Raw genomic sequence first — 16,284 nt, forward strand, 5'->3', positions numbered from 1 at the left:
AACTAGAAGAGAGGCTCCATTCTCCAAGCTATAGATTCAGTATTTCCTTCAGAATTGCTGCTCAACTGTGTATTCAAAAGAGAGAGCCTGCCTTAGGGAGAGACTGTAACTGCCTAGGGAAACTTATCTTTCATGCAGCTTCAGCATTTATGGATTCAATAGACTTCTGTCCTTTTTCTGAGTTTCTGGTCAGTTTCTCTGTATGTAGGCAGTCCTTCTCTACCCCACAGCTGTTTCTTAGCCCTCATCTTCACCAACCAATCAGAGCAATTCTATCTGCACACAGGACTCCTAATCTACTCCAGGGGGCATGCAGAGATGTTAGTCTAAAAAGGAGAAAGAGAAAAAATATAACTCGAAGTGAACTTGGCGGGTAAAGGGAACTTTCCTTATTAGAGACCATAAACTATACAGGAGGACACACAAGACACTGTCAGGGGGTAGGGCTTGGATAAAACAGACAATGGAGGAAAGACCCAAAGAGAAATCCTCCTCTGGGAAGTAAATCCATGAGGATATTTCGTGTGTTTCATGTTTGTCCAGCAGAGTGAGATATTGTGTTGACTGCAGACTGACCATACATTCCAGGAAGACCCAACTTGGGAGTCCATAATACCCATCTTGTCCACTGTTGCCAGAGAGAGGAAAAGAGACAGAGATTACCTGGACATGGTGGCAAACAACTGGAATGTCAGATACTCATGAGATTGAGCTAGGAAAATCAAATGTTGAAAACTGGCCTGAGCAAAATCTGTCCTAAAATTAAAAGAAAGAAAAAGAAAAGAAAAAGGCTGGCGGCATAGTGTAGTGCAGCAATGGAATGTTTGTCTACCATGTGCAAGGTGGTCTTCAGCTTTATCGCTTTTCTGCTGCAGGTTTGCCTCTTCTCCTTTGGTCACCTCAGCAATTGCTCTGTTCTCCAACTTCCAGAGAGAGGACTTCTCTTCCTTATGCAGAAAATTTTGGATATTCTTAAAGTCAGACATGATTTTTTTTTTTCTTTTGTCTCTGGTTTTCTTTTTAGAGGGAAGAAAGTAAGGTGAAAAGTATAAGGAAAGATTTTGGATAGATGGATATATGAAATGTGGAATGCAGATGCAATGGAAACTTCTATTACCCAACCTTAAAAAAAGATAAAATCTATCTTATAATACAATGATGAATCTTGAAGATATTCTGTTAAATGAAATAAGCAAAAAACAAAGGGATGAATATTAGAGACTTCATTTATATAAAGTTCCTGCAATAATTAAATTCATGGGAACAGAAATCAGTACAATTCTAACTAGGTGATTGCAAAATGCAGAATAAGGAACTAGTTTTAATGGAGACAGTCCTTTCACTTTGGAAGAAATTTGGCGGTACACATGTGATGGTTTCACAACAAGAAAATGCTAAACAGCACACCTAAAATAGTAAAAATGATAAATATATATTTTGTGTATTTTACTAAACAAAAAAAGTGTAACCGGTAGCTATAATATGTTTTCAATGATCCCCCCAGTCCTAAGGGTTCTGCTAACACAAGTGGGAGAGATTGACCTTGATTTTTCTATAGTCACCTGAATAATTTCCTTTTCCAGAGCCGATCCAGGAAGGAGGTAGAGCAACAGTACCAGACACTTTAGTTGTGGAAATAGAAATGAGTTCAAGTACTTTATCAGTTACAAGTGCACATACTTTCCATAGAGTATTATAAGGTGTGTCTGAAGTTGAGAGAAAACCTAAGAGCAAAAGCTGGTAAATAGCTTCACCAAGAGTAGATTTTAAGGCACTGAAGAATTCTTTTCTTGCTGAAGAATTCTTGAGAGAGAGAGAGACAGGGAGAGAGAGAGAGAGAGAGAGAGAGAGAGAGAGAGAGAGAGAGAGAGTTAGCTAGTTAGTTAGTTTCCGGGTGAGGCTGCCTTTTCTTATGGTTAACTGAGAAATACTCATTCACATGTTGAGTCACCTTAATCATCATTATTTATAGGCTAACTAAACCAAACAAGGTACTTTGTGGACTTAGCTTTCATTTGAGATTTAGTGTTGAAAGTTCTAGAAGTATTTTTAAAATTCTTACAATGTCAAGGATGGCCAAATAGCTCAGTGGATTAAAGCACCTGCTTAGGCAGACGCAGGGGCCAGGAGTTCGATCCCTAGGCCTGCCATGCCGGCCCCGCCCCTAGGTGCACTGAGATGGCCATTGAGACTGGGTGTGGTAGTGTACACCTGTAATCCCAGAACTTGGGAGGCTGTGAACAGGAGTATCAGTAGGAGTCTGATCTACACAATGAGACCATGTACACCCTGTCCTAAATACAAGAAAAAAATGTTTTACAATGTCTCTATGACTATGATCTTATCACAGAATCAACATTCATTTAGAATGAAGAGAAAGTTTTTATGAAAGAGAGAATGCAGCTTCAGTTCTTGTGTTCAAGGGCTTTGCGTTTTTTCCAGTCAGAGCCATCCCCAGTGCCTAAAATCCCAGAAGTGATGGAAGTAAGGTCATTCTCTGGAAGCTGCTGTTTAATTTTCACACATAAAAAAAGGCAGAACATAGAAGGAGGACCCCGGCCTTTCACTTGGACTGTCAGCTAATGGTTTCCAAAGATACTTCCACAAAGGAATGTGTGTCTGATAATCTGAAGCCTGGAGAGCTGTGGAAATGGTTCGAAAGCCTGCATCCTTCAGGTGCAAGTGTGCAGGTTCTAGTGGCAGCTAGGATGCTTCTTACAGCTTGAGTTGGTCTCATGAAAAGCAGCCTGCTATCTGACTACTTTTGGTGGTGGGCTCAGAACCTGTGGGTTTGCGGGCCAGACCCTGCACCACATAAATGGGACAACACGACAATGTTGAAGACCACATATCTGGATGATGGTTGTGAAATGTGAAAGCCAGCCAAGGCTATTTTAGGCAGATAATTTTCCTATTCTGACTGAGTGATTAATAGTCCCAGACAAGTACTGTTAGAAGATGGAAGAGCATGCTGATAAGATTGCACAAACATAAAAAGAAAAGTGTAGCACAGAGGTTTCTTCTTTGGATTTCATCTCCCTGGTGTGACATGGTGAAAATAAACTGTCACTGTGCTTTGCCCTAATCAGTCCCTGCACTTAAACTCTAGAATAGAAAACAGTTTGAGATCAATGAATTCAGACTCTTACCTGCCAGTCAATTATTTGCACTGCCATGGACTTTCTTCTTGGAGTTGAATCAGTTTTGTCACAGCTTCTCCTCCTTTTTCCAAAGGGAAAAAGGGTATGTAAAGTCTATTCTGTTTCATGCTTCACTAGACACCTAATGGGAATGCCAGCACTCCAATACATGTCAGCATAGCAGGGAATTTTTCTTATGCTTTGGATGGGAGTATGCAGGGGGGATGTGTGGATTAATACTCCTTTTATTTAAAGAGTACCTGGGTGAATTTCTCAGTGTGGCTGGCCCATCATTCCTCAAATGAAAATGCCTCAGGGACAGGTGACACTGTGTTATAGGATGGGGACTGGAAGTAGACAGTCAAGGTCCTGGAACCCAGTGCATCCTTTCCTGTCCCCACCTGCCTGTCTTTATATACCCTATGGCCTGGTCATGGTGAGACAAGAAAGCCTCTCGTTGTACCTTTGCACATGCAAGTTAAATTTGTGTACTTGACTGGGACTACTGCTCACCTCTAGCCCCTTTTGTCACCTAAATCAGTCATTATTGGAATCTAGCTTCTCATTTCTGAGATCTAGGACTTAGAAGACTGTGTGTGTGTTTTCCTTCCATAGATTTGAAATTAAGAGTTATATTTGTTTCTTGTGAATATATACCCTTTTTACCTTTGCAAAGAAAAAGCGAAAGATTTATATCAGTACTAGAATTTATGAAAAGGTAAATTTTGAGTGTGAGACTGGAGTGGTGAAACAAAACCAGCCTTTGTTTTTTCAGAGTAGAAGCTACTTAGAGCAGTCACTTCACTGGTCTGTGTCTCTTTGGAACTCTAGGGTCTCTGCAGGAAACGTCTCCTCCACCCCTCTGTTTTCAGATCCTTCTTCAGAGTCCTGCACAATGTGTTTTTTCACAGTATGCACGGAGTTAAGCAGAACCTATGCAAGTGTATGGCTGAATATTCCCAGATTAGAGAGGCGTTTTTGATAACACAGAGCATGGAGACCAGAGTCTGAGCACCCCGCTGAGTGTCATTGTGGGTGCTTTGGGTTGGAGCCATCAAAGATCCTTCACAAGCTTATTTATTTATTATTTTTAGGACAGGGTCTCACTGGGTAGATTGGACTCCTAGTGATCATCCTGTTTACAGCCTCCTAAGTGCTGGGATTACAGGCGTGTGCCACCTCACCCAGACTCGATTGCCATCTCAGTGTGCCCTGGGGGTGAGACCAGCAGGGCAGGCCTGGGGATCGAACTCCCGGCCTCTGCGTCTGCCTAATCACAAGTCTTTTGAAGATGACCATGCATTGCAGGGTCATAATCTTAGGCTTTAGTTCCTCTCTGACCTTGGAAGTGGGTCCCTGCCTGGGCCCTGGCACACACCTTGTAGCTCTGGCACAAGTCCTCCACCTTGGTGCAATGGTGCTTGCTCACAGCACCAGAGGATGATCTGGCTGTCATCTTCTCAGAAGAGCTGGAGCTCCTCTCCATGGGCTCACACACCAGCTCCTTTGCTGTCTTCTCCATCTGTTTGAAGAGTCCAAAGAAGCTTCCTCATTGCTTGTTGACCCAGAGGCCTTCTATGTGAAATGTGCCTGACACAGAGTACCGAAGTGTACCCTTCGCTCCTGACTGTGTTGTGCCCTGCAGAGGCAGAGCTCTGGGCACAGCTGGCGGTAACAGTGCCCACACTCAGCGTTAACTGAGCTCAGCATCAGGTGCAGGTGGATGAAGCAGGTGGTGCTCACTTCCATCTTGCTTGTGCCGGTGGCTGGGGCCATGGTTTTTCCTTAGTTTCAGTGTCAGACAGATTTAGAGGTGGAGGTGAGGGAAGCAGAATGTCCACAGGGCTAATGCGGCTTCCCTGAACCTGTGTGCAAGGAGCTGATTGCTACTGCCCCTCCCCATTGGCCATACAGACTTCTCTTGAAAAGGATGAAATAGGAGTTTAGAACATATATAAACATCTAACTATGTTGTCTTTTGTTATAGCCACTGTCATCTATCACCATTTACAACTTAATGAATATTTAATAAAATTTAAAATCCAGCTTCTACATTTTGCTGTCTATTCTTTAATAGTCTGATAGATTCCTGTGGCTGATGTTAATAGGGCAGATCAGCCATAGGACATTCCATCCCTGTGCTGCCTGCTATAGGAGCCATAACTCAGCAAGGGACCATGAAACACCTCTGATTCTAACAAGCATCAAGAACGATCAGCACCAGAGGTATCACTTTATAACTGTTGGTAACACTCAGCCAATTGGGTGGCCCATGGAGGATGCCACAGAGACATTCGGATTCTAGGCCAGCTTCCTGATGACCCAGGCAGCACATACAGCACATAAGGTTTATAAAGTCTCAGACTCAATCAGTGAGGGGCAAAAGTAATCAAGATATCAAAAACTCCTAGTTTATTCTTTCTTTGTTCCCTCCCTGAGCTGAGAGAAAGAGAACTGGTAAGAGGCTAGGGTGGAGAAGGGTCCTGGGACCTGGTGAGCCCTGAACAGAGCTGGGGAGAATCAGAGAGCTTCCTGGTCCTCCAGACCAGGCCCTTCCTCCAAGAGAAGCACAGGTGATGGGAACATAGGGAGGGGATAGAGGCTGCGACACATGGAGCATAGGAAAGAGATGGGACTCAGGCCTCTGTAGGACCTGGGGTTCTGGGCATGCTCAGGTCCACCATGGAGGACCTGTGAGCAAGATACTATGAGGAGGGACCAGGAGCCATCTCTGTCCCAGGCTGTCTCTGGCAGGAGATGCTTCTGGGAAATAGGCCCTATCCATCCCCTTCTCTAAACCAGAAAGATTTTTGGGGAGCAGAACAGAATGGGATAAAGTTTAGATGGTGGCTTTTCTGCTTAAATGGCAGAACCTGGCTTTAAAAAAAGGAATTCAGCAGGGCTTAGGGATCTATATTTGTAATTGCATCACTAAGAGAGGTTGAAAAGCAGCCAGAATGAAATTTTTCCAAGGGAAATCAGCTGAAGTCCTGCCCGCTCCTTCTCCCTTTATGCTGTTCAAATATTCATGCTGACTCAGTTCGGCTTGGTGTTCTCCACTCAAGCTGACAATGTATCCATTTAACCAGCAGAACCAAAGATAAATTTTTTTCTTTTTTTGTATTTTAGGGAAGTGTCTACAGGGTGTTCAGGGTTTCACTACTAGACTGGACTCGGAGTGATCCGCCTGTTTACAGCCTCCCAAGAGCTGGGATTACAGGCACATGCCACCATGCCCAGTCTCAATTGCTGTCTCAGCACACTGCAGGGGTGGGGCGGGCACTGCAGGCCCGGGGATCCAACTCCAGGTGCCTGCATCTGCCTAAGCAGGCGCTTTAATCTGCTGAGCTATTTGGCTGGTCCTTCACCCATCTTTAAAGATAAAAAGAATGAAGAGGTCTCACATACATGTAATAACTTACCATGATGAATGTTATAGTTATGTATTACAGACATGTATTAATGAAACTATAATGAAAATTTTAGAAACTGAACAGTGGGCCCTTCCTCCTTGTATGAAGCAGGCCTTTCACCTGTCCAGTGAGCCATTATCTACACATGGGTGGCCTATCAATTCTCTCCTATAATATGAGCCCAAAGTTTTCTGTAGCTTCCCACATTCCACATATTTCCACCCCTAAAATACACCAGCATTCCTGTCTCCATGCCCTAAAGTACCTCTCTCTTGAGGGCTCACAAGCTACTCTCTCCAGGTGTGTACGTTAATGCTGCTAACATATCATGGATGCGCCCAGAAATTCTCTGTGACAAGAATCAAGAACCTACTTGGTTAACTCAGTTGACTTCCTTTTTGAGGCATGTCCTTCTCCATCTGACCACATCCTTTGACCTACTAGCCAGAAGGTACATGGAGACACCAAGTTTGTTAAGGTTTGACAAATGGTTTTCTGTCTTTTAATTCTTCTGTTTTTCTCTCACTTAAAAGTTTGTCAGGCGAGAGGGGACTAAGTGGGCTAATGGGAGTCCTTAAGATGAGGGTTAAACGAATGCTCTCCCACTCCTGCAACCTCTGAATGAGAACCTAGCGGAACTTCTGTTTTTCTTCCTGTTGCTTGTCTGTAAGCAGACAAAATGCACTGCGTGGGTGTGGAGGGAGGGAGGACTCCCAGAGGACAAATGTGAAGCAGTCATGGCTGTGGTGCTCTAGTTTGGCCATCATGGCTGCTGCCCAGTCTTGGGGATGGGGCCACCAAGCTATCCCAATGACAGCATGGGCCCCCCCACCCTGCCACCAAGTGGGAAATGAAACCTTCAGTTGCTGGCTACCAGCTACCAAAATGGTGCAAGGCACAGAAAAGAAAAATAGAACACAGATGACTGTGACCTGCTCTGTTCTCTGCTTCCCACAGGACTTGTTCTTGTAATAATATTGACTTATGTGTATATCTTCTCTCTAAAGCAGTGTATGTCTTGTAATTAATGAGAAAGGTGTCCAGATATTCACTTTGTTAACTATATAGATCTTTGTTGAAGTCCTTAATGAAGATGCAAAGGTGTTGGAGGTGACTTTTTGAGAAAAAAAAAATAATAACAAAATAACCCTTTGGGCATGTTTTATTCATATCCTTCTAACTTCTTATGTAAAATGTACATGGATATGTACAAGGAATACTTGATAGCAGCTGCACATCAGAGGCAGAGATATCTATTCATCTGGTTAATGGAGGAAGTAAAATCCAGTAATTGAGGGGACTCATTGATTTCTCAGGTGTCCCTGGGAGAAAAAGATGAGAGGATTTAGAAAATCAAGACAAGAGATAATATCTGAGGTCAGGAGGTGGCCCATTTGCCTGATGGGCAAAGGACCCAAAGAACAGCAGTAGGGACATTTATTTGTACATTTGCAAAGTTAGTATCAGGAGATACAAGGTTGCCTAGTGAATAATAGCTGAAATTGTCCAGACAGGATGCTGTTTTCAATGAGGTATCTTGACTGCATGAGGCCCTGTGGCCTTGTTCTGCCCTCATACACATGACCGATTTCCAGTTTCAGGGGCTCCCAAACAATAATGCTAGAAAACTGGGATAAGATGCATTGCTCAAGCCTGGGAAAACTTCCTGAATATAAGGAAATCAGCCCTGACCAACATTATCAGAGCAGAAGAAACTGGCAGGGGTGTGCATTAGTGTCATGGGCATGTGTGATCCCAGATTCTGGATGCAAAAGCAGACAGCAAAAGATTGTATAAGATTATTGGGGCTGGCCTGATGGCTCAGGGGATTAAAGCACCTGCCTAGGCAGAGCCCAGCAGTTGGGGTTTGATCCCTGGTGTGCCATGCCGGCCCCACCCCCAGGGCACATTGAGAAGGTGACTGAGACTGGGTGCAGTGGCACAAGCCTGTAATCCCAAGGCTTGGGAGGCTGAAAACAGGAGGATACTACGAGTCTGATCTACGTAGTGACCCTGTAGACTGTGTAGACCCTGTACTAAATACATGGGGAAAAAAAAAAAAAGATTGTATAAGATTGTTGATAGTTTAGTGTCTGTCTCCCAAATAACACATTTTACTGTGTACTTTACATCACAGCAATTCTAAAGAGAAGATTTTTAAAATTCCCTGTGCAGTGTGGTGTGGTGGCAGTATTCAGTACACAGCCTCAAATGAATCCCATCTGCAATCTGCAATCTTCTTTTTCTTTCCCATTCCGAAGATTGCTATTGGAGTAACTCTGTAGATGGTACCTAATAAAAACAAAGACTACCTTAGAGTAACTTAGAGCTAACAGACAAAATCTTTTTTCTAATTTAAGAACAAAACTATCATTTTATATTCCTAAGGAATAATTCTAATTGATTAGGCTGTTTTAGTGATAAACCTAAAAGTAAGAGGAAAAGGATTATAAAGCAGTGACCCTATAGCATTTAAGAGCAGACTATCAATTCCAAGCTTAAATTCTATTATTTCTTTCTTACTTCTTTTCCTTACTTTCTCATTAAAATATTATATAACCTAATTTTAACTTTCAGTATTTCCTGAAGGATATGTTAAATATCTTCCCAATATGGTTTTCAATTTATTAATGTGATGAGTTACACTGTTATTCTAATACTAAACCATCCTGAATTTTTATAGCCTTCATGATATGTTTCTTTATTCATATGATTATTTCTAGAGATAACAAGTTTCTTTAATACTTATTTTGCAGCTTACTTTTTTGCTGATATAAGGGAAATAAATCATTACCTTCTTGGAACCCCTGTTTGCATCTCTTAGATTATCAAGAGATAATGTAAGGAAAGATTTTCTACTACCCTCAAGGTTCCATAATTGAGTCTACAAAATACACTGAAAACAGAGAAATTAAATGTTTCACATTCGTGAGGGTATAATATGAAAGTGAAAAGCACAAAAACCAGGGAGACACTTATATAGATGTTCAGATTTCTATTTCCATATTCTAAGCTGTGTTTCTAGAAAAATAGAGATTTTTTTTTTTTTAAGAATAGACATTTTATTTTGTTGATACAGGAACAGCTATGGAATGGCAAAAGATGGGTAAAGGATGGCAGTTTATTTTTTTATTTTTATTTATTTATTTATTTATTTATGGTAGCCGGGATTGAACTTGAGACCTTGCACTTGCCAGGCAGATGCTTAAGTCACTGAGCCATCTCCCCAACCCAAGGATGGAAGTTTAAATTACAGTACAATCTTAGAGTTAGACTATTTGTGTGAAAAGCATGGAAAGTGAAGTGAAATTCCCTCTGTTCAAACTTTGGTTAACTCTATCACTGGAAAATCTCACTCTGGTAATTAGAGTAGCCTGAGGCAGAGGAAACTGACATCACTGATGATCCTGTCCTCAAACTCCTCCCTGCCTCTCAGGGCATTATCGGTCTCTCCCTCCAATGAGAAGACTAACCACACTGGAGGGTCTCCTCGATCTCCTTGTAATGCTCAGACCAGTAGAACAGTCTCCTTGCCCTGAAGTGACTCAAGAGTCCCATCAGACACTGGTGCCCCAGGGGGATCTGGTATTCCCCAGCCCCCTCATCATCCCCAGATAACTTTATTTTTTTTTATTATTATTTTTTTTAAGTAGCAAGTTCATTTTATTTATATCCTTTTTTTATACTTCTGACAGATGGTTAAGAAGGTATACATATTAACTGGCCACAAACTTTTCTTCTAGAACATATAATCTGAGTCACTCCAGATGACTCTGATCTCAAGCTAGTAGGATGTTAAGGCAAAATGAAGACTGAAAACCACAATGTAAATCCTTATTCAGCCATTATTTTTAAAAGAACTTCTGGTCTGGGTCTGATTTGGGTTGATTGTGCAGATACTTTTAAAATCCACATTCTGATTCTAACCAGGGATGTCTTCAGTTTTCCATTCAAGAAGTAATTTTATTCTTTCCTTTTTTTCCTCACTAAGCTCTCTACAGATTGGGTTGTATCTTTCTGCTTCTGAGGCTGCCATCCGTTATCAGGATTTATGGTTGCTGACAACTTGCTTTAATAATTCACAAAGAGTAAAACTCATTTTGTGCTCTCCCTTTCTTCAGTCAAATTATTGATGCAGACAGATGGAAAACATGCTTCTTTGTCAGTGAAATAAATCTAGAGGATTCAGAGATAACTTTAAGTCCTGCAGAATGTACTCAAAGTGGAGCTTCCTACTCTTCTAGCTCACAACTCATCCTCCCCTGAGAAGTCAAAAGGAATCACTGGAATCCAGGTCCCCTTTTCAGTGTCACATTTACCACCATGACTAGGCTGACTTCACAGGTATTAGGGATGTGCAAATGGTGTCCAGCTTTGATCCTTGCTTTTGAACTATCATGGTGAGATTTCCAGTTCATCTTGATCACTTGTTGCAACTCAGATGAAAGCCAGAATCCTAGAGGACAGAAACTATGGAGGTGAGCAATATATTACAAGAAGGGAAGAAGATCCCCAGAGAGGTTGTTATGCCTCTGACTGAACTAAATGGGGACTGTATTAGCAGTGGACAAAGAATAGTGACAGTGGCTTTTATCATGGGAATGAAAAGAGGCGTTAAGAAATCTGCTAATTATGATAAAGTGAAAGTGGTCAAACAGGACAAAACAAACTCTTGGACTGTCTTCCATTAGTCACTTGGAAGAAGTTTTTCATACATGTAATACATAAACTAGGGTCCATCCTCCAGCAAGGGACAGGTATGGATGAAACATCATTTTACTTGGTAATCAGCCTAGGTACTTGGCATAAATTATGAAAACTTCAGATAGAGTCCCAGATGCCTCCAATCCAATTGCCGGACATGGCCATTTCTGTGTTCAACTATGAAGATCCAGATGAGACTGAGAAAAAGGTCAAAATTGTAGCTGTCACAATTGGCAAAGCTTCATATGGCTCCAAGTGGTTTAAAGGAAAATCCATGGAAGATCCAGGAAAGAGTTCCTCCTTTAAGTGTAAAAACACTGTGGATGTTGGATGTGCAACTGCCCCAGGCCATCACCCAGTCACTGTTACGTGTGTCAGGTGGCCAGTGCCTACCTCATGTCACTGAAGCACTACCTGTTCCCAGTCCCAGACAGTGTAGGCCAGCCCCCACTGTCATCTACTCTGACAAGGACTGAAGATGCGCAGGGAGGCTTACACTTCCCCTGTCTGTGGATCTCTTCTTCTCCTGTGAGAAACCCTGGATGACCTTGGATGCCATGGATGAGCCCTGTAGTTACTGGTAGATACTGGGGCAGCTCCTTCTGTTCTAACCTCCTCTCCCAAGCCTTCCTCCATACCTGTAGCTATAATGGGAGTTGAGAGCATCCTGAGTCAGAGTATCTTCATTCTTGCTTGTCAGCTCAATTTGAAGGGCAAATATTTACCCATGAATTTTTGATTGAACCACAATGTTCTACCCCTTTGCTATGAAGAGATTTACTTGCAAAATTGGGGCAGTTCTCAAAACCCACCAAAGGCCAAAGCACATTTTACCTGCTGGGAATGCATCCAACCTCCCTTGCCTGATTAACCAACAGATAGATGAATGCTGCAGTTTGGTGTAATAGAGTACCTGTTAGAAACCCTGGATGACCTTGGGCCAATACAGCAAGACCAGTGGTTAAGAACTAAAGACCCCAACCAATTTCTTAATTAAAGATAGTATCCAGTAAAAGAAGAGGTCCATAAAGGCCTCTAGCCTCTCATAGACAGTTTTCTAAAACATGGCTTTCCTCAATAACTCATTTTCTCCTTAGTAAAAGCTTCAGAATATAGAATGATACTGACCTTCACCTCATTAATGAGGCTGTAATTCTAATCCACTGCCCAAAAGCAAATCCATATAAAGTTCTGTCTTAGTTACTCTTTTCTCATTGCTGGAATAAATACCCAACATGCAAAATGAGAAAAAGAAAGGTTTATTTATCTCACAGTTACTGGAGGTTTCATAGTTTAAAACAGCCTGAATTATGTAGCAAGACCTCAGAGCCTTATTTGCTCAGGAGAAAGGGTCAGTGCTTCTGTCTTGTCCAAACATCTCCTCCCTGTAGGAGGTGGTCTCAATTGCAGAAACTGCTGCCCTACTCTGCAGGGTCTTGAGGAGAGGCTGGGCCACCACCATGTCCAGGATGACCCTCTCCACACCTCCGAGAGACCACTGGGGGATGTGGTTTGCACTGTCAGCTTAAGGGTTGGCACTGCCTCTCTGGCCCCGTCCCTTGAGCCCTGCCCTGGTCCCCTGGCCCAACATCTCTAGCCACTCAGTGCTCCTCCACTGGGGTCTGCCCCATGACTTACATGAGGCTTTGGGAGAACAGCTAGACCCAAAACATAACAAGTTCTTTCCCAGATTGCAGAAGACACAAATTGGTTTTCAGTGCTAGACCTTTAAAATGCTGTCTTTCTGTTCCATTCCACCAGGATTCCCAGTTTCTGTTTGCTTTTGAATGAGAAAAATCTCATTTTGGCAACATGGCTGACACAACTGCATACCACCCATCAACTGAAGAGACCTGTTAACCATGGTGCAGAGCAACAGCTCCAAGCTTAACTCAAGATCCAGCCACTCTTTACATCCAGAACCAAGCCTCTGACACAAGAACACACTGAACCTGAAACTGGATGCCAATCTTCTGACACAAGAACGTGCCAAACCTGTCACCCTGATGTCAAGCTTCTACCTGAGAACAAGGTGAACCACCTGGAGAAACTATTGAAGAAGAAATAAAAACAGCAGCAGTTGATTTTGGGCTACTGCACCCTTGCTCCTACAGTGGTCCATTCTGCTTGGAGGACCTATCTTCTCTTTTTCCTTCAAAATATGATAGTGTTTCTTTTTTTATTTCCTTTCCTTTTATTCCTATTCCTAGATAAAAATAAATAGTAATCTTTCACATTCACCAATCATCCTGGTTGATTCACTGAATGGGACAGTAAGACCCTGGAAAACACTGTTGGTATATATTTCATCTGATAACACTACTACATTGCTGAATTTTTTTATTTATTCTAGGAGTCTTTTGATAGAATTCCTTGGCACTTCTATATAAAGAATCACATCATCAGTAAATAAGGATTGCTTTTACTTCTTCCTTTCCCATATATATCCCTTCTATTTTTCTCTTTTGTCTGCCTATTTGGCAAGAGTAGGAAGTTTCAAATCTGTATGAACAGCAGTAGTGATAATAGATATCCAATGTACCTGAAGAAAGAGCATTGAAAAACAAAATTACAGTTTCTGTCCTATAGTAATCACAGATATTCAGTGCTATCTAAGCCAAAGAGACAATGCTGTTGCTTTTTTTTTTTTTTTTTTTGCGGAACCGGGGATTGAACTCAGAGCCTCGCGCTTGCCAGGGAAGCGCTTATTCCACTGAGCCATCTCCCCGGCCCTACAATGCTGTTTTTTAAAACTCCTTAGGAGGAGGCAGAAACAAAGGAGAATGTTCATAAACATTGAGAAAAGGCCGCAGAGTACCAGAGAAAGAAGCCTTGGGGAAGGTGAAGATGTGGGAGCCAGAGGTCATGCTGTAAAAGGACACAGCTCCAGCCTCATGGTCCAGAGCAACCCCCACCACCCGAGGTCGCTCACGCAGCTCAAGGGCAGTGGGGGGAGAGGTCAGGGCTACATAGCCGTTCTCTGTGCACAGCCTGATGGCCCAGAACCCACTCTCGGGCTCCTGCTTCATGTCAAAGCCTCTCTGCACATTTTCCATACAGACTCCCACATCCCAAGCTGTTCCTTCTCCAACATCCACTTCGAAGTAGTGTCTTCCTGAACTAAAGCGCTCACAGCCCAGGACACAGGGGAGGATGGCAAATCTCCTGAACAAAGCTTTGAGAAATGGCTGGCTGCATTGATAGGACACCTGTCTGCGGTCCTCAGACAGAGTTAGGGCAAGATGAGCTGTATCTGGATCCAGAGTCACACTGACTGTAATATAAAGAAAAATACATACTTTGCATGATGGTAATAACACAATGAATTTTTAATCAAACCAGGCTGTGTTGAACCCCATTCTTGTCCCTAAGTAGCTATGTAAGCCTATAGTACGAATCAACACATCTGGTACAGTGACTCCTGGGGAGAACCCAGAGAGCTGAGGTTTGCCTGTCACTTAGCTAAATTCCCAGGATTTCCAAGGAAGCCAATAGGGGATAATAACACTGTCCAAAAGCAATCTTTGCTTACTAGAGATACCTAGGGCTAGAAGTGACCAGATGGTTGCTGTTAGTCCAAATCCTAGCTCTTTCTTGTAGGTTCCCAGAGATAATAAAGTGGTAGATTGAAATTTGGCTTTTCCATTCTCAATTTCATAACAACAAATGCATTCAAGAAGAAATCCACAGAAGGATGGAATAACAATCATAACTACAGATGTGCTGGACGCTCATGCACCTAACTTCATTAAACCAGCACAACTAACCATAAAAGATCAGATGAGCATCAACACAGCTATGGTGCGGGATGTTGATGCGCCACTGTCACAGACAGACAGATCAATTGGGCCAAAAGATCTGTACATAGAAATATCAGAGCCGCACCACACCTACAAACAAATGGTCTTAATGGGTATCTAGTTTCTCTTGGATTCAGCAACAGAACGTCCAGTGTTCCCTATAGCACATGGAACTTTCTGAAGCACAGACCAAATGTGAGCCCATGAATCAGACTTCAATCCATCCAATGAGCCCGTGTGCACTAACAGATTAGAGGGCAATGCAACTGGAAATGGATGGCAAAAGAACCCTCTGCCATTCTATAAGAGTGTAAACAATACCCTTGAATAATCCGTGCTCACAGAACAAATGAGTGAAAAATTTAGACAGTCCCTACAATCAACTCTAATGCCACTATAGCATACCAGAACTTATTGAATATAATGAAAGTGATCACAACAGAGAAATTTATAGCTCTGAATACCCACATCAGAAAAACATAAAGAATCCAAAGAAATAACCTAATATGCACCTCAGTGTTTCAAAAATATGACTGTTTTGAATGTTAGCCTCAGTTTTATGTCTGCTCTGATTTTATAATCTCATTCTTTAACTTTGGTCTTATATTTATTTTCTTTTTGTTTTCCAGTGTAAAAGTGAATTCTTGGTGATGACTGTGGTCTTAGAAAATAAAACTCATAACCTTCAAAGAAAATATGTCTAACCTAAATTTGAAAGTACTCTAAAAAAAAAAAAAAAAAAGAAAGAAAGAAAGAAAAAAGAAAAGAAAAGGAAAAAAGAGAAGTAAGAAAAAGAAAAATGGCAGTCACATACCAGAAGAAGATACTGGCTGTAGTAATCACCCAGAAGCCATTAAAGAAAGAAGCAATAAAATGTGTGAACTACAGTGATCATCTTTAAATAACAAAAGATTGAATAGCTAATAGTCATAACAAGACAAGAACACAAGAAATGAAACAAAGAAATCATCATACTCAGTAGTAAAACTGGAAAACCTGAAAGTATGTACATAATTAGGGACCACTTCAAATTCAATATATAGGAAAACATTGCAGGTTGTAGACATGAAAGAGGACCGAGAGGTACCAGGTCGCTTTCCCTGGACCTTGGCACATTGTAACGTGGATTCCAAAGGTCAGCACTTTAAAAGTGCTGTTCTATATCTCCCATGGTGTCCCTGCAAGGACTATGGGACAATCCTGTCACCAAAAGCATTAATATTTCTG

The 16,284-nt window shown here is 42.0% G+C and overlaps 2 protein-coding genes across 2 annotated transcripts in view; one reads left to right on the top strand and one right to left on the bottom strand.

Annotated features, from left to right (window-relative positions):
• Positions 1–13,100, top strand: part of LOC101584206 (histone H1.1) — a 23,852-nt gene extending 10,752 nt beyond the window's left edge. Inside the window, exon 3 of the mRNA XM_004640127.2 lies at positions 13,019–13,100. The gene's annotated coding sequence lies outside the window, so the exon portion shown is untranslated. The remainder of the gene's footprint in view (positions 1–13,018) is intronic.
• Positions 13,101–13,816: 716 nt separating this feature from the next.
• Positions 13,817–16,284, bottom strand: part of LOC101570866 (E3 ubiquitin-protein ligase TRIM38-like) — a 10,645-nt gene continuing 8,177 nt past the window's right edge. Inside the window, exons 7-8 of the mRNA XM_023700019.1 lie at positions 14,003–14,531; positions 13,817–13,893 (exon numbers count right to left, since the gene is read on the bottom strand). Of these exons, the coding sequence (XP_023555787.1) occupies positions 14,005–14,531 (527 nt within the window). The 3' untranslated portion in view covers positions 13,817–13,893; positions 14,003–14,004. The remainder of the gene's footprint in view (positions 13,894–14,002; positions 14,532–16,284) is intronic.

Source organism: Octodon degus, unplaced genomic scaffold, assembly GCF_000260255.1.
Source record: "Octodon degus isolate 3935 unplaced genomic scaffold, OctDeg1.0 scaffold00119, whole genome shotgun sequence".
Taxonomy (NCBI): Eukaryota; Metazoa; Chordata; class Mammalia; order Rodentia; family Octodontidae; genus Octodon; species Octodon degus.